Source organism: Saimiri boliviensis, chromosome 2 (genome assembly GCF_048565385.1).
Source record: "Saimiri boliviensis isolate mSaiBol1 chromosome 2, mSaiBol1.pri, whole genome shotgun sequence".
In the NCBI taxonomy this organism is placed as follows: domain Eukaryota; kingdom Metazoa; phylum Chordata; class Mammalia; order Primates; family Cebidae; genus Saimiri; species Saimiri boliviensis.
In genome coordinates, this window is record NC_133450.1 from 54,475,374 (window position 1) to 54,501,457 (window position 26,084).

The window sequence follows — 26,084 nt, forward strand, 5'->3', positions numbered from 1 at the left end:
TTGTTGTATTTTATTGATTAGAAGCAAGTTCTAAGTCCTGCTCATTCACAGGAGGGACTTACATAAGGGTGAGAATACCAAGTGGTGAGGATCACTGGGAGCCATCTTAGAGTTTGTCGAGAAAGAATGGATTAATTTGACATATGGCAGAGCAAAAAGAGAGGGTAAATTTAGATGTTCATGAACAAATCATATTCAATTAATTCTATAATCTAGAAGGAATTGGTGGGAATGGCTTAATAGAATTTCCAGTTAGCTATATAGTATTACAAACTAATAAGCACAAGGCACTAAGTATCTTATTTTCTTCTTCTATGATTCTGCTCTGTCGCCAGTGCTGACAGCTATGAAATGAGAAAGCCTCCCATCAGACCCTGGAAAAGATGTAAAGAATTGTACTTCAGAAAAATGTTGGAGAAATCGTAAAAATTTTTTTTGAGTAGTGCATTTCATCAGCACATGCTATCAATTTTGTTATCCTGGTAACAGTTATCTATGGAAAATGAAATTCTGCACAGCACACTGCCGGCATGTTCCCCAACAAAAACAGCCATGATTAAATAAAAAAGAATCTTGCATATGATTAGAAATTTGCAAAAGAGGTTAAATATGGAATTGATATAGTAAGGCCTTTGATTAATTGACAAAACTTTATCAGGTATTTAAAAGAGCTGTTGGGGTCTAACCAGGTCAGAACACCAGCTATTAAACTCCTTAGAACAATCATGCCCCAAATTAACATCTTAAATGCAAAAACATTTTGTCTGTTTTGAAGATTAACAAAGACTAGAAAAGCATGAGAAAGATGAGTATTTATCACTTCAGTAGTGTTTGGATTATTGAGTTATGGTTAATGGATGGTCTTTAATAGGATTAAGAATAAGTTCATTAGCTATTATCACACATGGTCAGGCAAATCCTCTGTCCAAACATTATATAGTTAAGCCACAGAAGACGCTGTGGAAAATAGACTCAAATACTGCCTGTAAGAGTAGTTGGTATGAATCGGAGCACTACAAGCAGTAATAGAGCTGTGTGGAAGACAGAAGACAAACATCATACTTTTAAGTTTGCCAGTCTACCCTGGAATAAATTAATTTACAACTCTTGATGTATTTCTGCTCTATTGCTCTAAATGATAATATAGTATGTATTATGAGAGATTACAGTAAGTTGTAGGAGTTCCTCACTTATATAAATGGATTGAACAGGGCCAGGTGCAGTGGCTCATGCCTGTAATCCTGGCACTTTGGGAGGATGAGATGGGAAGATTGCCTGAGCTCAGGAGTTTGAGACCAGCCTGGGTAACATGGGAAGACCCTGTCTCAATCAATCAATCAAAGGATTGAACAAATTCTGTACCTGCTATATTTATCAGATATCATGTATAATATCTTTGTGTATGGTTAATAAATTCTAAATAGAAAAGATTAAGAAACGAATCAACAAGATTGGGTACCAGAACAGCAAGTAGATAAGATATTATCCAAGTCACATGATTATAGAGAACATCCCCACATTTTGGTAGCAGCATAAAACAGACAAACATCTACATTATTTCATTTTCCCTAAAGAAAATAGAACTTCACATGAGCTGAAATGAACGTTTGTATCTTGATGGGTCTCTGCTTTGTCATTGTCTTTAGTATGCCTCTAAAGTAAAAACAGGAAAATCCTCATCTGAATACCTACTGAAGTAAGGTTTCGGCAAAGTCTTGTAGAAACTTATGTTCTCTAGTCCTTAGGACAGAATTGAAAGGTGGGAGGGGCTTGGCTAAAGGAATACTTGTTTGGTACTAGAGTAAATGAAAAAGCAAAAACACAGGAATTCTGGGGTCCCATGTGTAGCAAATATTTGTCTTGAGTGACAAATATTTTTTCCAAATTCTCCTATTTCAGGATGGACTCTGAAGCTTTAAACATTAAATAGAGACTATATTCAGGTATAAAGCAAGCCTGTAACCTTTGTCTTAAGATTCAGTTCAATCTTGTAAATCAGAAATTCAAATATCAAATCATTCATGATTTATTCAGCTTTGGATATGGGCATTTAGAAACACATCCTGTCAAAGTATAGAGGTGTATTTTAGTCATTTGAGGCACATTCTCAGAAGTCTATCCCATCTACAAAGATACATACATTTCCTTTATGTAATTTTAAGTTATAAGAATGGGGAACTTCTTTGACAGGACTAGTTTATGCAAACTAAGATGCTGAATGGCCAGCAAAGTCTTTGATATGGGAAAGTCCATGAATTTTTTAGATCACATTTCATATAGAGAGAGTGGTTCATTGTGGGAGCTATTCACTTAAACAGATTTACACTATATTTTAATGTGCAAATTAGTATTCAATGTAGCGAAGAGACAGCTTCATACTTGGAGTCATAAACAGAGGTTTGAAAACAAATCACACTGTGAGGCAAAGTAGGGTCAATTAAGGGGGTTGCCATTTACACAAGTCCCATAGATGGGATAAGGTTTTCTTTTTGGTGAGCCTTTGGATGGGATGAGAAGGTCAGTTGTGGACAGTAACCTCAAACTGAAGGAACTGAAATAAGGTTCTGAGCTTTATTCAGTATATTCAGCAGAGACAGGAAACTGTCCAAGATACTCTATTCTTTCTTAGGGAGTTGAGCAAGGGAGTTGATAACATGTTCTCATTTGGCATTGACATGATCTGTGGCCTATAGAAAGTGAATAAGGCAGGCTCTTTATCTGTGAGGGAATCCGGAATTTCAGTGAGTCCTCAGTCACCTAAGAAGGATTGTCTTTTGGGAGGAATGAGGGGCAACCTAACAGGTATAAATCCTTCCTTTTTGGAAAACAATACAAGATATTATTCTAGACATAATTAGGAGATATTTCCAAGGAATCTTCTTTATTTTGATCAGTATTTATTTATTTATAAATTTCTGTCAGAGTGGGGGAAAATATTGTTCAATACAGATTCCACCAGAATTGTAGCTAAGTATCCACATGCCAAGGTGAATTTCATCCTCAAGGTATTTATCTATGCATACCGGCATCCATGGAGATGGTATATAACTAACCATGCAGATTATTCCCAACTGTTCCCTAATTCTTGACCTTAAGTTCTCTTTAGGATCAGCATTCCCTTAGCCACTTTGTGGCTTACTGAGATCTATCTATCTGCCTAAACAGAACACTCAACTGTTCTTATTCTATGGTTCTGGCCACTGTACCAAGCTCTACCTGGTAATGGGGACACTGATTCTGTTGTTTTCATATCCCCCAAACTGATTTGGGGTTCTGTTGTCCCCCCTCCCTACTGGAGATTAATCTTGGGTGAACAGGAGAGAGGTAGTCACAGAGTATGGGATTCCTTCTTATTTGCTATAACAGGCACAGATTATTGTAGCTCAAATAACAGAAATCCAAGCCATTAGTGGCTTAAATATCTCACACAATCAGAGGTCTGGAAATGCAGATGAGGAATGGTACAGCAGCTTAGCTATACTGCCAAGAATTCATCTTCCTGCCATATGTCCTCTTTGTCTTCCTCAGTTTTTGGTTTCTGTTATTGTGGTTGTCATTATTGTGCTTTTCAGTTCACAAGATGACTGCCACATCTCCATGTCACATCCCTGGTAAAGGTGGGAAAAAGGAGTAGCAACTATGTTCCACTTAATCAGAAAAGCTAAACCTTTCTCAGAAACTCCCCAGAAAAATTTCCTTCTACCACATTGGGTTAGCCAACTACAAATGACTGTCACAAGAACCATGGATATTTAAATTCTCAGTTTTCTTTGCATGCTCTTCATCTCTCATAATCCCAGGAAACTTGATATAGTCTGTATAGGACAGATACTGACTTGGCTCATTTACTACCCATTTGCAGTCACATTCTCCATTGCCTTTCTCTACTCTACAAGTTAGAGACCTCTAAATGCTTAATTTCTCATTTCTCTTGCTGCTAAGGGTGGTCATGTGACCTGGTTCTAGCCAATTGGATGTGTGTATCTTCCTTTCCAGAATAAAAAAGGCAAAGACTCACTAGGAAATGCTCTTTGTCATTCCCTTCTCTTCCTCTACAGAATATAGCTTTGATGCCTGAAGATACGACACATATCTCATGACTGTGAGGGGATGAAAATGGATACCAACAAAAAGAATTAATTTGGAACATTATGGCACTATGGATTCATCCATCTTTTGGGAGGCATTGGCCTCCCAAAGTGTTAGAATTACAGATGTGAGTCACCATGCCTAGCCTTAGCAGTCCGTTTCTAACTTTACAACAGTCTCCTTGCCATTCTCTCAGCTAACTTCTACACATTATTCATATTCAGGTCTCAGCTTAGATATTACCCTATTTAGAAGCTTCCGCTGATTGAACTGAGTGCCCTTTCTTTGTACTCCTGTATCACTCAATGCTTTTCTCCTATACTTATCATACTATACAGCATTTTTTTTGGTTAACTTATTCTGTCTTTTGCACTGGATTGTAAAGTCCTTTAGTGGTGGAATTATGTCTTTCTCAATGCTGAATACCTTAAGTCTACTATGTAGTTGGTAAATAGTAGTTGCTCAATGAATATTTGTTAAATGAGTCTTAAGTCTGGAAGACCTTGCTAAACTATTTGGAGAGAAATAGATATTCGGCATTTCTTATTTAGTGAATAGATTATTCTGATGGCTATTTCCCTTATCTCTATGCTTTTGGCTTACAGTTTATAAAAAGCAAATTAGTTGAGAAAAGATATAAAATGATATAATTAGAAAGTGATATAAAAATAGTTAAAATTGTAAGATAAAGAAAGCTAAGTGAAACAATAAGGTTGTGGGATGGACTGGAGGAGAAAAAGCAAGGAACTGATTGTCTTTTCGGAGCTTACTAAATAGAGTGTACTTTGCTGGTAAGTCTCATTTAATCCTCACAGTAAGTCTTTCTGGTTGATACATTATGCCTGTATTAAAGACAAGGAAATTAAAGATCAGATTAGAGCAAAATAAGTTGAATGACCTCGTATCTAAGAAGCAAATGAAAGAAATGAAAATCAACCCTAGAGAGTATTAGGAAGAATATGTGAGCATAAACCATCCCTTACTTTAAGGGATCCTTTTTCTAGGTCTGGGTATTACCTTTGAGTTTTCTCTCTGAACTGTATTGTATGTAGGGATACTTGCTTTCTTCCACCAAGATAAATTCCACCTTCTTACTGAAGTTCCTTCTTGAGCAAAACTTGCTTCATTAGATTTATTTTCTGATTTAGGTAAACTTTTTCAAGTCTAACAAAGCACCCTGACCGCTCTTTCAAGAAACTGTCAGCAACACAAGTCGTGAATACCAACGCAAGACAGACTCTCACTGTAGATCACACAGGAAAAAATAAAAAAGGTAAAATCCTTAAGAGTGGTAGTGTTTAAATGACCGTATACTGCTTAGTAAGAAATCCTGGAGTCAGTCTCCAGTTCCCCATTTCCTACTTTAGTTAAGCTGGATCAAGTCTCTTTAAAAAAACTTTCTCCATTTTCTTGTTCATAAAAGGAGGATACTAGTAAGTCTTCTGCCCACCTCGGGACTTACGTAAGGATCAAACGAGACGTTATATGTGACAACAGTTCACAGACGTTTACTAAAACGCTGCAAAATGTTTGTAGCTGGCCATATACAAGATCGTGCAGATTAGGTTCCTGGGCGGAACATATCCAGAGAAGGCCGGTTGGTAGGAAAAAAAAGCCGAGCGTTGCCACGTGACGTCATCACTCCGCGCCCTCTGCGACAGTTCCCCAGTTAGGCTCAGAGCGGAGTTTCGCGTCATGGGGATTTGGCAGCGTCTGCTGCTTTTCGGTGCGGTGTCGCTCCGGGCTGCTGGTGGGGCCACTGCTCGGCTTGGAGGAAGCCGAGCCATGGTTTGTCGGCGCCAGGTCCGTGGTCCTGCAGGGCATGGGGAAGCGGGCGGACAGAGATGCTGGGCTGCAGGGCCGCAGATGCCCGACCTCCTCCCCGCCCCGCCGAGTGTCCTGGACGTGCCTACTTTGCAGTCAGAGCCAGGCTGAGGCGTGGCGGGACGTGAAACACAGTTAGAACGTAGATGTTTTCTGCATTGCTTTCTTGGCTTTGAGTTATTTAGCAAATAGATTTTAAAAAAAGCAAAACACGTGGAAGCCTAAACTCCTTAAAAAGGCAGCCTATTTACTTTCCATTTTTAAACGTTCAGCGTATCCTAGTAGAAAAAAAATCAATTTAAGCAATGTGTCTTTACAATTGTTACCAGTAGAAGTAGGTAAATGTCTTCAAAGTGGAGATGAGCAGAATTAGAAAAGAAAGCCCTCTTAATGGCGAATCCCAGATTGTTTTTACTTTTACAATGTGGTGATGGAGATGGCTTATTTAAAACGGCTTTTTAAAAAATTTATTTTTTACAAAAAGTTATCTGGCGCCGAGAGTGAGACCCTAAAACAAAGAAGAATACAAATCATGTCTCGAGGACTTCCAAAGCAGAAACCGATAGAAGGTGTTAAACAAGTTATAGTTGTGGCTTCCGGAAAGGGTGGAGTTGGAAAATCCACTACAGCAGGTATTATAGAATATTAATTCTGTTCCTGATTAAGAACTTATGCCAACTAGCAAGGTTATACAAATTGCACAAGCCAACCACTTAGCCTAGTGTTTACTAGTGTTCAATAACTGGTTACGTTATTATTTTTAAAACATCTAGTAACTTTAATACTATTTAATAAATTATTTCTGTTTGGGGATGTTCTTTTCCAGTTTCTTTAGTTTATAGCTACAAATTTACAATGAGATTGTTTAATTATTGTGCCTTTATTTAACCATAATATAATTTTCAACATTTATAAAGTCAATATACATCTAATACTTGAGAATGCTTAAAAAGATTTAACATTGTTTTAATTATTTAAAATGTTACCTAATCTTTATATCTTTTATATTATCATTCAAGCAGATAATTTTTTTTGGTGGGTCTTTTTATTGGTTATAGATTTCATTGTCATGGAAATGTTGCTTTCAGAACTCGTAAAAGAAATGCCACCAGAAATAAGAGTTAACAGTCAAGACCAATAACCAGATATTGCCAAAAATTTCAAAAGAAAACTTTTATTTAAAAAAAAAAAACCAGTTTAATAATGTAAACAGGAAACCTTTCTCTTTCCAGTGGTACTCACCAGGGTTAAATTGTATTTTTTTTTTTTTAAATTTGTTGAGTTATAATTGACAAATTATAGTTGTATATATTTGTGATGTAGAACATAGTTTTGATATATGTCTACATTTTGAAATGATTTTCACAATCAAGCTAATTAACATATTCATCGTCATATTACTTTTTTTTTAAGATGAAATGATTTTCACAATCAAGCAAATTAACATATTCATCATCATATTACTTTTTTTTTTTTTAAGATTAAGTCTTGCTCTGCCACTAGGCTGGAGGGCAGTGGCGTGATCTCGGCTCACTGCAACCTCCGCCTCCCTGGTTCAAGCGATTCTCCTGCCTCAGCCTCCCGAGTAGCTGGGACTACAGGCATGTGCCTCGATGCCCAGCTAATTTTGTAGTTTTAGTAGAGATGGGGTTTCATCATGTTTGTTTTGCCAGGATGGTCTTGATTTCTTGTCCTCGTGATCCACCAGCCTCGGCCTCCCAAAGTGCTGGGATTACAGCAGTCAGCCACCACGCCCAGCCGGAAAATTACTTATTTTTGTTTGTACTTTCTGTGTTCCTCTATGTGCTTGTTCTTTACAAATAAGGGTTATATGTTAAAATATTTTTATGCTTAGGTTATTACATTGAAAATATTAAAAGGTAAAATGAATAATAGAAGGAAAATTACTAAATTTATTTATTTTGTTTCTTACAGTGAATCTTGCACTTGCACTAGCAGCGAATGATTCGGTAGGTGTTTATTGATATAAATATTAATTTATTAAATGTTAAAATGATAAAGAGCATATTGGTGTTTTTTCATTTACTCTATCAGAAGCTATAGTGTAGTTGTAGTGAGTTGCATATCTTTAAGAAACTCAGTGCTGCCCTCACTTCTGGTTACATTTAATAATAATAATATATTTAAGTGTTAACCATTTATTGCTTGCTACATATCCCATAAAAGGCTTTGATGCTCTTGTGTGAAGGTTATATCCTAAACCAATTTTGCCTTTATGATTTACAGAAGCATTATTCTGGGTTCAGTTTTTAAGTGTTGGGAATTAAGTTTTTTTAAGGGTAAAAGCTGTTCTAAAAGTAGTGCATATCCATTAAACCAAAATTCAAACAGAATATGTGTGTAATGTAAAACTGAAAGTTTGTGTATTCCTTTCTGTTCCAGAGAATTAACTTAGGCAATAGTTTTATGTGTATCCTTTCAGCTCTTCCTTTCTCCATATAAAAATCTAAAAAAAAATACATATATGTGTGCGTGCATACATCTTTCCATGATATGCCTCATTCTTTGTGTGTGTGTGTGTGTGTGTGTGTGTGTGTGTGTGTGTGTGAGACGGAGTTTCACTCTTGTTACCCAGGCCGGAGTGCAATGGTGCGATCTCGGCTCACCGCAACCTCCACCCCTGGGTTCAGGCAATTCTCCTGCCTCAGCCTCCTGAGTAGCTGGGATTACAGGCATGCGCCACCATGCCCAGCTAATTTTTTGTATTTTTAGTAGAGACGGGGTTTCACCATGTTGACCAGGATGGTCTCGATCTCTTGACCTTGTGATCCGCCCGCCTCGGCCTCCCAAAGTGCTGGGATTACAGGCTTGAGCCACCGCGCCCGGCGATATGCCTCATTCTTAATGGCTGCTGCATTAATGGTCAATGACACTATATTTAACCAGTTGCCATTTGATGAAATATTTAGGGTGGTTCCCATTTTTTCCCTACTCTAAATGATGCTACGGTGGAATTCTTACATAGTATTCTTATACACTAAGTGATGACATTTTTGTAGGATAGATTCCTAGAAATAAAATTACTAGGTCAAAAGATATTCTTATTTTAAATTTTGCTCCTAAAAGTTTGCTTGTAAAAAATTTGTTCCATTTTTTCCCTTGTGAGAAGAAAAAATAATTCAGCTGTAGTCTGTGGGAGTATCCATTTTTCATAGTCTCGTTATTGTTAGATGTTATCTTTTTAGATATTAAAAAAAATTAACATTGAACTTATTTGTAACTCCATAAATTATCAGCTACTTAATGAAAAGAGATGTATTTCAGAATTGATTTTAATTTCTCCTTCAGGCCTATTTTATAGAATACAGGCAAGAATCCATACCTATTTTATATAATACAGGCAAAAATCATTTAATATGTTTAACTGTGGCTATACTGCCAACTTATTTTCTACCCTTACTATGTAACTTCAGTTCCTAATAAATAGCACATATGAAAAAATAATGGTGGTGTCTATGTAAAGTATGATATCAATGTACGGAGTCTGGAATCTGCCAGACCCTGGAACTAGACATAGGTATTCATATCTTCTGATGCTTGGCTCTGTATTTCTGAAAATTGGAAACTAACAAACAAGATTTATAGTAATTTGGTTATGTAAATTTTATTCACTGTAGAAGCAGGTTTTTTTCTTAAAAAATCTTTTTCAACTTGCTTCCTTTTATGGAGGACCTACTTTCATCTTTCCCATCTTGCCCTCTTTCTTGAATTCTTTTTTTGTTTTTTCTGAAAGACATCCTTGAGTCCTTTTATGGTTTGGTAGGCAGAATAATGGCCTGCCAAAAATGTCCACATCCTAATTCCTGGAACCTGTAAATATGTTACTTTTCCTGCCAAAAGGAACTTTGCTGGTGTGACTAACACCAGCAAAATTAATGATCTTGGGAAGATTATCCTGGATTATCTGGCCAGGTCCAGTTAAAGATCCTTATAGATGAAAGATGGAGGTAGGTCAGAGTCAGAGTGATTTGATATGAGAAGGATTCAATACTTCTCATATGTTGCTGACCTTGAAGATAGAAGGGGACCACTATTCAAGGAATGTAGTCAGCTTCTAGAAGCTAGAAAAGGCAAGGAAATTGATTTTTCCCTATAGCTTCCAGAAGGTAATGTAATTCTGCCAACACCTTAATTTTAGCTCATTGAGATCTATTTGGACTTCTGTGATAATATCTTACAGAAGTAGGAAACTAATAAATATGGGAAGTAAATTTGCTTATTTCTTTAATTTCCAAAGGCATATTTATTTTTTCTTTGTTATTTGGTAGTTTAACTAGATTTTAGTTAACTATAGAATTCCAGTTTCAAAATAATGTTCTCTCTGAACTTTGAAAACAACATTCCATTTTTTTCTAGTATGCTAACAAAATGTCTGATGCTAGTCTGATTCATATTCCTTTGTAATAACAAATATTTTCCCTCTCACACTTTTAAGGTTTTCTTTATGTCTTTTATGTATAAAAGTGCCACAAGCATGCATGTAGCTATTGGCTTAACCTGTGTGGGATTTGGCCCTGCAGTGTCAAGCCTTGAGTATTTTTCAGCATAGGAAAAATTTCTTCTGCTCATTAATTATGTTTTGCGATGTATTTATTCTGTCTCCAGAAACCTATTAAGTAGATGTTGAACTTTATGCTTGTTAATTTTTCTCTCATATCTCTATCTCTTTGTCTTTTGTTCTGTGTTTTGAAAGATGTCTTTGACTATTTTTCACACTGCTGTATTGGACCTTAGTTGTTATTAGGTTCTTCTGATTTTGTTTTTCACTTGGAAATTATATTTTTTCCAATTTTCCAAATTATATTTGTTTTCCAAAAAATAAGAAATTATATTTTTCTTATTTTCCACTTGCTGTTTCTGGAAAAAAAAAAAAAAGATTGTACCGTTATCTTGAATCTCTCTGAGGATGCTAGTTGGAATTAATAAAAAATGTTTTTCTTAGTGACCTCTGCTTACTTAGGATGGTTCTTATGTAGCTGTCTGACCAGCAGAATCTGCTTTAACCTGGGAACTTATTAGACATATAAAATCTTGAGCCCTATGCTAGACTTACTGAATCAAAAACCCTTACTGAATCAAAAACCCTGGGATTAGAGATCTGCAATCTGTGTTTTAACCAACCCGCTGGGTGATTTTGATGCATGCCAAAGTTTAAGAACCATGGATCTAGAATTTTTAACTTCTAACCTGCTAATGTCACTCTGTTTTGTTTTCTAGTGTGGTTATGGTTTTATTTAGTTTTAGACATTTTGTTTCCATGTCATTTGAATGGAATTCGGAAGAGAAGGGAGATAAACATACATGTTTAGGGAACCTTATTGAGATAAGAGCCAGTAATAGGTTTTATTCCTAGTAATTTTAATTATGGCACTTAGTTACCGTAGAAAAAGGACCCTGTCTTCCTTAAGAAAGAAATAAGGAAAATTCAGTGGATGGAAAGGTAGATAAATTTGTAGGTGTGGACCTCTTTTAATTTGGGTATCATTTTAGCCAAAGCTTTGAGTCTTGTAGACAATGTGAAGAAACTATATAATAAGGGATCAAAGAATGAAGAAAACAGTTAACCCATTTCCTGTTTAGACAAAAAAAGTACAGCTCGCTGCCGGCGCTCATTAACTTTACATCAATGCGCTCTTTGAGGCTGAACCAAATCTGACTGATTTTCAATGTGAAAATAAAATATAAAAACTCTTCTTGGAGTTATTTCTAAACAGAACTAACATTAGAATTGTCTGAATCATCAGAATCATCTATTTCAGAAAAATTGGATTCATCAAATGAATCTTTGGCCAACAACTGTTGGAGGATATTAACATCACCCTTAGGAATGCTTCGTTTTCTAGGATTTGACATTTTCAGTGATTGAGAATTACTATATTTTGTAAATTGAAATACTACTACTAAAGATAGAATGCTATAAATAGAGTGATGTCTTTTGTTTCCAAAGTTGATATACTAGAGTGATGTGAAAATAATAAAAGCAAGATATTTTGTGATGTGGCAAGATCTAATAAGATAAGGTTGTAGGCCTACGGGAAACAGGTCTAGGAAGCTATTCACTTTACTTTTCATATTGTACTTAGTAATAGCCAAAGTAGATTGTGTAAGCCCCAGAGAGATTTGCAAGACCGTTAATTGGGATATGGGCAGAAAATTTTTCTTTTCTATTTGAATTAATTTTTATCTTAATTTTTGTTTGTATATACCTTATATATGGTAATTAGTATAGTAGTTCTAATATAATTTATAAACAAATATATTGACATTGAGGATGTATGCCCAGATACCTTTTTAAAAACTGGTTGGGGTGCATGATCAGAAAAGTTTGAATTTCACTGGTCTAGGCTAAAGGAATTTCTGGGCTGGACCTTATGCCCAGTTCAAAAGAAGACTACCTTGTGCATTGATGGTTTTTTTGTTTGTGTGAGATAGGATCTTGCTCTGTCACCCAGGCTGGAGTGCAGTGGTGTGATCTCAGCTCACTCCAACCTTCGCCTCCTGGGTTCAAGTGATTCTCATGCCTCAGCCTCCTGAGCAGCTGGGATTACAGGTGCCCACCACAGCGCCTGGCGATTTTTGTATTTTTAGTAGATACGAGGTTTCACCCTGTTGGTCAGGCTGGTCTTGACCTCCTGACCTCAAGTGATCCACCTCAGCCTCCCAAAGTGCTGGGGTTACAGGCGTGAGCCACCGTGCCTGGCCTTCATTGAAGTTTTAAAAGCATTATAGGAATAGGATGTAGATTTTTCCTGCCTTTTCCTTTCCTTTTGTATGTTCCTTTGAGGATGTGGATGATAGTATTACAGTGCAAAATTTGGGGATCATGTGTACTATGCATATAAATACTGCAAGCAGTGGTGTGCCTGAACCAGTGGTGTGCCTGAACCAGCGCATACTGGCTTTTGAGAGCTGATTGTTAAATTTTCAGTGAATTTTGCAAACCAACTCATATCATGTTGTTAGCTTGAAAGAGGCCATGATGGGAATATTTAAACCATGGAAACTGGCAAACACTGAAAATCATGCCCACTTCCCCCCGATCCTATATATTGACTTATTTTATGATCTTATTTTTTGATTTTTCTTTTTTCTCTTTCTTAAAAACACCCTTATTATGGATCTCATTCTTTCACAGCATAAATTTGATGCACAGTGTGGAAGATCATTGAGACTGGGAGAGGGAAACTTAAAGACCATCAGAAACCATTGATAAGCTCTGTGAGATTCCTAAGTCAGTTCATTTCAGTTCATTTTAGTTCAACAAATATTAATTGAGCACCTCTGACACTCATTGCCAGACACCAGGGGTATATAAAGAAAAATAAACATATACTGTGGAAGCTCATAGCCTGCTAAGATTACATTCACAAAAATGTTTAGTATATATTGTATATTTATATAAGTATGTATCTGTGTATATGTGTCTATATTTTTGTGGCATATAGTTGAAATTGGTTTAATAATAGTTTCATGAGTGAGAAAGTTTAATTAAAGCAACATTTAATAAGGTTTTATTAATATTGCTTCATAACAGAGTAGACACCAGTGTGCTTTTAAAGGTTTTATAATCTGATGAAGACAAAAGGAAGACAAATGTTTTAAAATGATGAGGTATATTCAGTGTCATAGATAGTAGTAAATCTGCCCAAGATGAGTAGCTTTTATTCTAGAGTAAAGCAGTATTTTTTAAAATAGAGCATTTTCATGAACATAATTATATTTGATTCTCATTGAAACCTGTAATGCAGTCCATGTAGTTTTATTAGTTTTACAGTCTTTATTGATTCTCCCCTAATATCCTTACCACACTTCAGCCGCGAGCAAATAATCCCTTTTTCGATCTCTGCAATTTTTTTCCAGTATGTATGGTTCTGTTTCCATTATTTCTACTTTAATTAGGGCACATGCTACTTTTTGGTCCTTCATTCATTTATATCCTCAAAAAATTATAGTGTGCCTACTCTGTCCCAAGCACTGTGTTAGTTTTGAGGATACAAAAATGAATGAGACAGAGTCCTGCCTTTAAGAAACTCATAAACCAGCATCCCACTGCAATGGCCTATTACTGGCCTGTGTTTACTTAAATCCTTCTGGTACATAATACCAGACTTCTCTCACTATTGAAATCATATTACTCCCTTGCTCAGAGTCATAGCAGGATGCTTTTGCTGATATTCAATATTCTCTGTCATCTGGCTTCAATCTACCTTTCTGGGTTTATCTTTAGCTGTTCTTCTAAATGACTCCTATGCGCTAGCTAATCTGGGTTACTTGCCAAAGCCAGCCTAGGCTGGATATATTATTATTGATAGCTTACAGTCATTCTTCTACTTGTCTACTGGAATGTTTGCATTACCTTTCATCAGCTTTATGTGTCATATTTTTCAGCTTTCCTTATATGGCTGTGCTGGTTATATCCTGCACAAGTGTACTTGTTGAAGGGATTGAGTGATGACAGAAATGCAGGCTACCCTCCTCTTGATGTATACCTCTTGTTCTCTTATTTATGATTTGTCAAAAAAAGAGTAACTGCTTTGTAATTCACAAAAAGGCACTGTATGAGCTAGCCTTGCTCAGAAGGGCAGCTCATTGAAGTGTTCCCTGAATTCCTGCCAAGTGAGGGTCTTTTTTTTTTTTTTTTTTTTTTGAGATGAAGTCTCACTCTGTCGCCCAGGCTGGAGTTCAGTGGTGTGATTTTGGTTCGTTGTAACCTCTGCCTCCTGAGTTCAAGTGAGTCTCCTGCCTCAGCCTCCCAAGTAGCTAGGATTATAGGCAAGTGCCACTATGCCTGGCTAATTTTTGTATTTTTTATAGAGAGGGGTTTCACCATGTTGGCCAGCCTGGTCCCAAACTCCTGATCTCAGGTAATCCGTCCACCTTGGCCTCCCGAAGTGCTGGGATTACAAGCGTGAGCTGCCACACCTGGCCTGCTCCTTTCTTCATCTTTTGAAATCCAGTAACACTGTTTATTTGTATTATAATTGCACTCATGCAGCCATTCTGATAATTTTTATAATAGGAAACAACTAATTTTCATTGACCATGCATTATGTATAAAGCAGTGTTATACATGTTTTCCATGGACTATTTTAGTCCTCATGACTTGGTTTTTAGTTCATTTACTCTTCATAGCAACCTTATGGGAATAAATCTATTATGATCCCCATTGTAGTTGAGGAAGAAGAAACACCTGTAGGTTAAGTAATTTGTCTCAAGTCACCCAGAAAGTAAATGACAGAGCTAAGGTTCGAATGCCAACCTAGATCTTGTGCTCTTAACATACTTGCTGTATTGCTCCTATTTTAGCTAGATTCTTATGATTAATAACTAGGTTGTCTTTATTCTTGGCTACCCTCAGCAGCTAGTGCATGCCTTATGATGTCGGAAATACATGGTAAATGTTTGCTATATGTATGATTGCACAAGCAGATTTGAAAGTATTAAGTGTAAAGTTTTGTTTTGCTTTGTTTTTGTGAGGAGTGGTGTGGTATGGAGGCGTTTGTTGTGACTTAGTGCCCTACACACTGTTCTTTCCTGCTTCTTAAAAGATGATGTACAGTCATGGTTTATTTTATGATGGGGGTACCTTCTGAGAAATGCATCATTAGGTGACTTCATTTTTGTATGAACTGCGTAGAGTGTACTTAAAGAAACCTAGATAGTATAGCCTACTATATACCTAAGGTATGTGGTATAACCTATTTTTCCTAGAGTACAAACCTATATACCATGTTACTATACTGAATACTATAGACAGTTGTAACACAATGGCAAGTATGTATCTAAACAAAAGGCGCAGTAAAAATACAGTTAAAACCAGATAAAAACTGGTACCCCTGCAAGGGCACTTACCATGATTGGAGCTTGCAGGACTGATAGCTGTTCTGGGTGACAGTGAGTGAGTGGTGAATGAATGTGAAGGCCTAGGGCATTATTGCACACTTTTGTGTAAGTAGCAGCAGAGTAGGTTTGTTGACACCAGCATCACCATAAACAGGTGAATCGTGTTGTGCTATGATGTCCATTGTTGACTGAAATGTTGTTATGGGGTATATGTCTGTACTCCATTATTCTACTTGGCCCTCGTCTCATTTTATGCTCTATCTAGTGATCTCAGCTTTTCCTACTGCTCTGGTTACTACTCATGTGCCTTTACTCCACATGCATCACCAGTCTTCATATCTCTCCCAGGTACCAGTAAGGTCTGTCTGGTTGTCTACTGTAGATGTCTGTTTGAATCCTTTATAAGCATTTCAAACTCAGCATGTGTAAAACCAAACTCTTCTTTCCTGTATCTGTCTTTGTCTCATGGAAGTCTATCTACCTATCTATGGTATTTGGTGGAATATAGATGAAAGAATCATACGGTTATCTCCCATTCCCAAATCAATCACCTGTTCATGCTGCTTATGCCACTTAAAGCTTTATAGACTGTATCCTTTTATTTCATTTCTTGATGCCACTGCTTTATTTGGACCCATATTGTGGATCTTCTGTGATGACTTCTCTCACTATTATTCCAGCATTAGGTTATTCTTGTTCTCTATTTTCCCTGCTATGATGCCTTGAGGAAAGGATGAACACTTCCTATATTATTTTATAAAGTTTGTTTACTGTCTCTTCTCCCAGTCTGTGAACCATTAGGGGACAATAATTTTTATTTTATTCCTTTTTTTTATCCATTCCTTTTTTTTATCCTCAGTGCCTTGTCCAGTAATGGAACACAGTAGGTTCTTGATAAATGTTGGTAGTGATTGTGGAGCGTGTTAAATGAATAGTGGCTGTAAATAAATGAATGGGTGAGTAAATAAATAAATAAAATATACACGGCAAATTCCAAGTGTTGGATAAGGTGTCTTTAGTTGGTTAAAAACCCATTATGCTTTTTTTTCCCTGAGCAAATGAAGTAATTAAAATCTAAGTGGGACAATGTATGTGAAGCACTCAGCACAGTGGTTGACCTCTTCTAAGTTTGAAATAAATTTTTAGTATTGCTAGCTAAGTAAAAGCTTTTTATAAGTAATATTTCAGAATCAGTGCACATCTTATTTACTTGATTCTTTTTCTTTTTTTGAGACAGTCTTACTCTCACCCACGCTAGAGTACAAGTGGTACAATCTTGGCTCTGCCTCCTGAGTAGCTGGGATTACAGGTGTGTGCCATCACACCTGGCTAATTTTTTGTATTTTTTTTTTAGAGACAGGCTTTTGCCATGTTTGCCAGGCCACTCTTGAACTCCTGGCCTCAAGAAGTGATCTGCCCAGCCTTGGCCTCCCAAAGTGCTAGGATTACTGCACTTGGCCTACTCGATTCTTTTTTTTTTTTTTTTTTTTTTTTGAGAGATGGAGTCTTGCTCTGTGCCCAGGCTGGAGTTCAGTGGCCTGGTCTCACCTCATTGCAACCTCCGCCTCCCAGGTTCGTGCGATTTCCCCACCTCAGCCTCTTGAGTGGCTGGGATTACAGCCACATGCCCAGCTAATTTTTGTATTTTGTTTTTTTGAGATAGAGTTTCACTCTGTCGCCCATACTAGAGTACAGTGGCATGATTTTGGCTCACTGCAACCTCTGCCTCCCAGGTTCAAGTGATTCTTCTGCCTCAGCCTCCCAAGAAGCTGGGACTACAGGCGTGTGCCACCATACCCAGCTAATTTTTGTATTTTTACTAGAGACGAGGTTTTACCATCTTGGCCAAGCTGGTCTTGACCTTGGGTGATCCGCCCTCCTTGGCCTCCCAAAGTGCTGGGATTCCAGGAGTGGGCCACTGGGCCAGGCCGGCCACTCGGCCAGGCCGGCCACTCGATTGTTTTAGCAAACCTTATTTTACATTTTTACTTATTTTCCATTGCTACAAGGAATTTGACCAAAATTTTAATTGAACTTAAAGATGGGGAAAAAAAGCAGTTTTTTCTTCAAAGACCTGCTTCTTCTGTTATTTCCTTTTTATTGATGTTTTTCTCAAAATATTAATTTTTTTCTCATGATCACACAATGTCTTTATACTTATTCTTCCTAGATGTACTGCTTTTTTTCACAAATTATTATGAGTGGTTCTTTAAACACAGTTAAGATTATCTTTAGCCTTTGAAGTTCTGTGATCATGTCAGAACAAACTAAGAAATTTTAGTTCAAGATTTAGGTTTTGATTTTTGAAAAGTTCGACAGTCTTAAGTCAGAATATATTTTGTATTACCACTTATAACACTATTTTCTTCATTAATAAATATGTGTATAGTAGTTAATAGTCCAGCCTTTTGGTGTCAGATATACCTGGGCTTGATTCTGGCTCTGTCTCTTGCAAACTCTCTGACTTTTTCCTGTACCTACCTAATAACGTTCTTGTGAATATTAAAGGAAATAATACATGTAAAGCACTTAGCACGCTGTCTGGCATATAGTAAATGCTAGTAAGAGTTGTTCTTATTAGCTTACTATTACTAGAATCTGGAATATTAGTTATGTGAATTTCAAATAAATATGAATGAAAATATATTTCTCACAATTACACATGGGAAATCCTGATGTATACTACTTAAAGTTTATAAGGTTGGGGCTCATCTTTCCTTTAATACATGTGTTTTAAAGGGATTATGCTATATTAAATTAACCTATTCTTAATGTTTTTGTTATAGTTTGGAAGTATATACAACATGTAACATTTCTTACAAAAAAATTTTGTTTCAGTATTGTGGTTAGCCATTTTGAAGGAAAGTTATGCTATTTTTGTTTAAAGTATAGTTATTTTAAAGCTAGAGGAGAAACTAGGGCAAAAGGTCAGATTCAGAAGAAACGATTGCAAAATTATTATGTTTTGCTTTTTGCTTATCAATTAAAAGGTAATTCTTGGTAAGAAATGTGTTTATATTTTCAAGTGCATTTGAATTCACACATTTCATATTCACTAAGAGAGGGACTCAGAAACTATATTTGTAATTATAAAGCACAACTCTTTACTAAAACTAAGAATATTTTCAGGATAAGAAATGGAAATACTCATTATAATTGATGAATTTTTCTTGTGAATATTTGATAATTGTGACATCTACACACAAACTTTCATAGATTCATTTACCAAATGTTTGCTAAGGGCCTGTCATCTCTTAGGTGCTCTGATTGGCATGGGGGATACAAAATTGGAACAGCCCTGCCTTTACCTTTTTCTTTCTTTATTTTTAGAGACAATTTCTTGCTCTCTTACCTAGGCTAGAGTGTAGTGGAGTGATTATAGCTAACCGTAGCCTTGAACTCTTGGGCTCAAGCAGTCCTCCTGCTTCAGCCTCCTGAGTAGCTGGGACTATAGGTATATGCCACCATGCCTGGCTAATCTTTTATTTTTGGCAAAGCCAGGATCTCACTGTGTTGCCCAGGCTGGTCTGAAACTTCTGGGCTTAAGTCATCTTCCTGCCTCAGCTGGGATTACAGGTGTGCGTCACCAGACCTACCTTTATCTTAATGTATAGGCTGGTGACTATTTGGGAGATTGTTGTTTCCAGTTTGCTCTAGGCTCTCTATATGACTTGTTGATTCCTTAATTATCTCGTCTACTTCTCATTTACCACAGATGCTCTTCCAAATCCTCCCACTCTCATCAGGTCCTCTATCCAATTCCAGTTTCTTTATTCCTAGCACATGGTCTTGATTTATATTAATGTGAAAAATGGACTTTTCACTGGTAATTTATCTGGAGGCTTTTTACTCACAAGTTTGGTAGCTGCCCTGAAATGACTTGAAGGCTTAGTTCAGGTAGGATTGTTGATTGCAGTGCTTTTGCATGGCTGTTTCATGTTGCATGGCCTTCCTCGTAGCATGGCAGCCTCAGTATAATTGGACTTACTTGGTGGCTGAGAGCTCTAAAAGCGTCCCAGTGAATAAGGAGGAAGCTGTATGCCTTTTGTGACCTATCCTTGGTGGTCAGTCTGGATTAGTGGTTGAAGTAGTTATATGCCTTCCTATGTTCAAGGGGAGGAGACATAGACCTCCCTTTTGATGGGAGGTATATCAAAAGCCTTGAAACCTTGACATCATCCTTGTCTTTCATCTCTTTCATTTCACCCACTCTGCTTCTATATATCAGCAACTAAGTGCTGTTTTTTTAGAGAGGTATCTCTTTCTCGCCACTGTCCTGAACTTAGCTAAGAATTTTACCGTCTTTCACTTGAGAGTTTTCCATAGCTTCTTAATTGGTCTGTTTAATCTCATCCACCTTGAATTAAATAATGGTTCTTCATATTGATTGTAGGACAGTTCTGATGGCCTACAGGTTTCTGCTGAGATTGTTTGGCTTAGTTCTTTTTTTTGGTGGGGGCGGGGGGGGGAGCGGGGTGGGGGGGGACGAAATCTCACTTTGTGGCCTAGGCTGGAGTGCAGTGGCCTAATCTTGGCTCACTGCAACTTCCACCCCTCAGTTTCAAGCAATTCTCCTGTCTCAGCTTCCCAAGTAGCTGGGATTACAGGTGCCTGCCACCACGCCCAGCTAATTTTTGCTTTCTTTAGTAGAGACGAGGTTTTGCCATGTTGGCCAGGCTGGTCTCAAACTCCTGACCACCATTCACCCACCTCAGCTTCCCAAAGTGGCTCACACCTATAGGATTATAGGTGTGAGCCACCACACCTGGCCACTTGGCTTAGTTCTTAAGGATTGGGTTCTGCCTAATTTTCTACTCTGTACTTGACTTTATTGGTACTGCTCTTTTTCACTGACTGTCTTCCTTGCCTTCTTTGCCCAGCTTCTATTATCCTTCAGGTCTCGGATTAGATGTCACTTCTTACATGGAGCCACCGTAGTGGTTTTAAATGCCGTTTCCTTCTCTATTGGTTTACATGTTTATCTTATGCCATTAGTGTGACCATGACTTTCACAAGGTCAGAGACTGCTTCTTACATCATTGGCCACTATTGACTGGCCCATTGTTATGTACTCAGTAAATACTAAGTGGTTGAAAACAGATTACACTTTGGTGGAATTCTCCAACATTTTGAATGCTGTTACTGCATTTTCTAAAATGTCCATAAGTTTGCCAAGGAAACATTTTGACTTGGGAGAATTATGTTTAGAGAAGCTTTTAGATAAGGGAGTTTATATCTTGTGCTTCAGCATTTTTATTTCAGTTAAAACATATACAGCAAAAACCAAAGACTTGTTTGAAACCTTATTCTAATCTGCCAGAAAATTCAGGAAAGTGGGCAAGTATTAGATTTAGAACAAGCTTTGATAAGATTAAAGGCTCTGAGAATTGAAATCAAAACAGTTTTGTCTTTGGTTGTGGCATTTTAAAGCTTTAATTTTGGCTGTGAAATATTTCACATGACAGATTTCGTTCCAGCCTGTTTCTTTCCGGTCAGGAATGTGTGATGGTTCACTTTTGGCAGTTGCACTATGTGAAAGGGCTTGGGTCAGCTCCACTGTACAGAAATGGGTCAATGAGCGTTCAGATGAAAGGGAAAACACTTTTAAAGAGCCTTTATATATTGCTGATGTAATAAGACAAAACTCATTATAAGCTTGAAACTCTCACCATGTGCTTGCTTTTTCCTTCATCTCTCAAATGCTTTGCCAAATTAACCACATCAATTAATTTTACAGAAAATGGATTCCTCAAGAAGCTTCTTCAGCAAGCCTCTCTCTCTCTCGTTCTCTCTCTCTCTCTCTCGTCTTCCAAAAGGACATAAGTCTCCTTTGCAGTTCTGTAAAACATCTTAAATGGCTGCTTAAAGAGAGCAGGCAGCTTGTTCTACTTCATTGGTAATAAAGTACAACTGCCTATTTTTCAGTTGAGCTGGGAGGAAGAACTGTATCTTACTGTTGCTTTAAAAGATGATTTTATTACTGTCAGGACAGGTAACAAGCTAGGATTTTCTAAGAGCAATAACTGACAAGTTAGAGTACTGCTTGTGGCTCTTAAACAATGTAACATTCTTGAATTAAGGGAGGAAAGTACTCAGGTAGTCTTTGAAGGAAGTCTATGTTCCCTGAATGGCTGTAGGGTTGCTCTCTGTTTCGATTTTTTTCTGAGTAAATAAGAAAGCATAAGCCTTCTCCAAACCCTGGAACAGCCTTTGCTCTCAACTTTGTGCTGAAATGTTATCTGGACTGTGATGGGGCCCTTTGCCAGTCATCATGGAAACTGATGAAGGCTCCAGTTCTGTCCTTTGGGCTATTTGGGGTGGCTTAAATAAAGGACACCAATGTATCTAATCCTATTCTCCACATGCGCATTTTCTTTAAAAATGATTTAAAAATACAGCTTACTTAAGGAGGAATAGGATATTTGTGTCATGTTTCTATTAGGCTATTTAAAACATTGTGTGCAGCTGAAGTGTATCCCGGCCAAGAAACATTAATGAAAACTATCGCTCTGGATATGCATAATTCTGTTGGTTTCTGATGCTGTCTTTCAGCTCCTGAGCTGATATATGCAACAGAATAACAAATGCTAATTTTCCATTTACCTACTTAGTGATGGAAAGGAACTTGTTCTAGAAATTAAGGCATGGGTAGTATTTTATTATGTCATTGCTAAGTGAAATGTGGTTTAAGAGGTGGTGTCAGATACACAAATTAAAAGCATCTGTAAACAATTAAGGCACTAATTATTCTGATTTTGCAGACATCTAATAGCACATCTTCCAAAATGACCAGTCCATAGCTAAAGTTACTGAAAAGAAATCCATGGTAATCTTTAGATGTCTATATTTTGGCAGTCCTTCCTATTTTCTTAGTGGGGCAATGGAAACAGAGGAGGAAGATCTGAGCAGAAGCTGTTAATATCTAGGGTGTCATCTGGTGCTGATAGAAGAATGTTTATTAATTAGTTAATTTTAAAAATTGAGGTAAAATTCATAGAGTTTTGGGTTGTGGGCCACACTGATAGCATTGTGAAGGATTTGTTCCATTTTCAAAGCCTGACCCTGATTGAAAAGGCAAAATGGGAACTTATGGTGATTGAGGCTTACCTCTTGGTTGTTTCAAATAACATGCTTTCTTTTAATGTCCAATAAAGGCTATTTATATGAAATGAAAATAAAGGGTATAATACTCAGTGCTTCTACAAATAAGGATAATTTTATTAATTAATTCAAGATTTTACTGAGTACTTTACATGTGCTATGCACTCTTTTTAGTCCTAGAGATATAGTGGTAAAATGTGTAAGTTTCTGTCTTTAAGTTTACAGTGTATTGGAAGAGACATAATAAACATATACTTTTAGATAGTAATAATGGTTACAAAAAAATAATAAAACAGTGTAAGGATGTAGAAAGTGGGTGCTGTGGCTCATGCCTTTAATCCCAGCAACTTGGGAGGTTGAACTGAGAGAATCACTTCAGGCCTGGACTTTGAGACCAGCTTGAGCAGCATAGTGAGATCCCTGTTTCTGCAACAACAATTAGATGGGCATGGTGGTGTACAGCTGTAGTCCCAGCTACTTAGGAGGCTGAGGCAGATTGCTTGAGCCCTGGGGTTTGAGGCTACAGTGAGCTATGATCACACCACTGTGCTGCAACCTGGGCAACAGAGTGAGACCCCATCTCTAAAATACGAAAAGTAAAATAAAATAAAAAGAAAGTGATAGGAGGTACAAAATAGATAAGGATGTCAGGGAGGAGATCTTTGAAGACATGACATTCGAGCAGACATGTGAATGAATTGAGTAATTGGGCCACAGGAAGAGCAAAAGCCCTGAGGTGAAATCAACTTGGATATTTGAAGTGTTTATATAAACAGGAGGAAAGCCTCATGAACAAAATAAACAGGAAGAAGGTCCATGTGACTAGAGTGGACTAGGGGAAAGGTAGATAGAGGCATGTCAGACAGAGCGAGCCATAGTGGAAATTTGGATTTTTTTTCTTTTCTTTTTTTTTAGACTGAGTCTTACTCTGTCGCCCAGGCTGGAGTGCAGTGGCATGATCTTGGCTCACTGCAGCCTTGACCTCCAGGGTCCCAGTTCAAGCAGTTCTCCTGCCTCAACCTCCAGAGTAGCTGGGATTACAAGCACATGCCACCACACCCAGCTAATTTTTGTATTTTTTTTTAGTAGAGACAGGGTTTCACCATGTTGGCCAGGATGGTCTTGAACTCTTGATCTCATGATCCGCTCGCCTTGGCCTCCCAAAGTGCTGGGATTACAGGCATGAGCCACTGCACCTGGCTGGAAATTTGGATTTTTTTCTGAGTATAGTGTAGTGGGTTTTTGACCAGGGCAGTGACAATCTAATCTACTCCTTAAAAGGATCTGGCTATAGTATAGAGAATAGAGTATAGGGGATTAAGAATAGAACAAGAGGACTAGCTAGTATCTAATGCCACAGCATAAGCTAAAGTTGATAGGTTGGACTATGGTGGTAGAGGTAGTGATAAGTACTTAGGTTCCAAAGATATTTTGAAGATAGAGCCAAGAGGACTTGCTGATGAACTGGATGTAGATGGTGAAGGAAAGAGATTTTTTTCTTTTTTTTTTGGTATAGTAAAATATGCATAATATAAAACTTACCATTTTAATTATTTTAAAGTGTGCAGTTCAGTGGCCTTAAGTACATTAACATGGTTGTGTAACCATCATTACTGTTCATCCTCAGAACTTTCTCATTATTCCAAACCGAAACTCTATTCATTAAATAAGAACTCCCCATTTCCTCCTGTTCCTAGTCCCTGGTAACCACTAATGTATTTTCTGTCTCTGTGAATTTGACTGTTCCAACTCGTGTAATTGGAGTCATATGATATTTGTCCTTTTATGTCTGGCTTATTTCACTTAGCAAATTGTTATCAAGGTTTATCCATGTTGTAGTATATATTTGATTTTCACTTCCTTTTAGGTTCTTTGGTTTTGCTTTTAGCAACTATGTGAATAGTAATGAAATTTCCTTGGATGGAGAAGACTTTTGAAGGAGTGGTTAGGGGTTAAAACGAGTTCTCCTTTACAGGTGTCAAATTTAAAATGCCTAATAGACACACAGTTGGATATGTTGAGTAAGTCCACAGCGTGGAGGAGAGGTTGGGGCTGGAGATTTAAATTTGGGTGTCAGCATATATATAGGTGGTTTTTAAAGCTATGAAACTGAGTAAGTTTACCTCAGAAGTAAGAGGAGGCTTGAGAAAGTGGCCATTTAACTAGTACAATTTAAAGTTGTGATAAAGGAATATATATTCTAAGATGTACCTAAATTGCTAAATTTATAATTTTAAAAATTGTCATTGATTTAAAATGTTTTAATTGGTATTGCACATTAGTTTTAAGCAGTTATTTGCTTGTTAATTTATTAGTCAATTCCTTTACTTTCTTTGGGTTGAAATAGTGGTAAGCCTTGTTTTTTAAGAGTTCTCTGAGAAATAAAAAACTAAATTTGTGTCAAGATGAATTGGGTACTGGCTAGAATAGGTTATTTTCAAAAGTCACACAGAATATGAAGTTTATTATAGTAGAGGCAATTTGAAAATTAGTAGATGTCATAGATAATAGGATTAATTATGTCAAATTAACAGATAATAGGATAAAGGGGGCTTGCTTATGAATGGAGTATTTTAGTGAGCAAACACTAGCTGTGTATGACTAGGAGTGGCACCTATCCAGGGGAAGGATGTTTTGGGGAAAATTTGTGTACTTTTTTCTTTAACAGCACAGAGGCTTTTTAGTTAGACTATTGGTCTTTTTTCTTTTCCAAAGGATTAAGTTTCAAAAGAAGGATCAGACCACTCTTTTGGGGTAAGATGGGAGTGGAGGAAATATTTGTAACAAGAAGAATGTTTGCAGCAATACTGGAGTAGAACTTTCCCTGGACACTGGGTTCATAGACATCTGATCAAGTCCTTAAGAGGCAAATCTTAGTATTACTTATTTTTTTTCTCCATTTAATGAGACTTACTTAGCTTGATTAGCTCTCAGTTTTGTCTTTACAATGGTCATACCACAGAGGTTGTGAATACCAATTCTTTTAGATTTCCTAGTTATAAGTGATACATGTTTTGAGCATCAAATCTTTGCAAAAGTAGCCTGGTAGTAGATACTGTTTTAGTGATAGAGAAAAAAGGATTTGTTTTTATGTTACTAAAGGATGTTACAATTAATCAAAAGAAAAAGGAAAATTTCAAGATTTAGAGAGTCTACCAAATGTCATTTTTACAGGAGGAAATTAAAGTCAGGAAAGAATAGACTTG

The 26,084-nt window shown here is 37.0% G+C and overlaps 1 protein-coding gene across 8 annotated transcripts in view; it reads left to right on the forward strand.

Annotated features, from left to right (window-relative positions):
* NUBPL (NUBP iron-sulfur cluster assembly factor, mitochondrial) overlaps positions 1-26,084 on the forward strand; it is a 275,614-nt gene that overhangs the window by 24,268 nt on the left and 225,262 nt on the right. The window contains exons 1-4 of one of the 8 annotated variants that reach the window (XM_074393328.1): positions 4,199-4,216; positions 5,238-5,362; positions 6,398-6,545; positions 7,849-7,883. In XM_074393328.1, coding sequence (XP_074249429.1) covers positions 6,446-6,545; positions 7,849-7,883 — 135 coding nt within the window. In that variant the 5' untranslated portion in view covers positions 4,199-4,216; positions 5,238-5,362; positions 6,398-6,445. Of the gene's footprint in view, positions 1-4,198; positions 4,217-5,237; positions 5,363-5,727; positions 5,893-6,397; positions 6,546-7,848; positions 7,884-26,084 lie in introns of those variants that run through there. The other 7 variants (XM_074393327.1, XM_010334957.3, XM_074393332.1 and 4 more) reach the window with 7 other exon arrangements.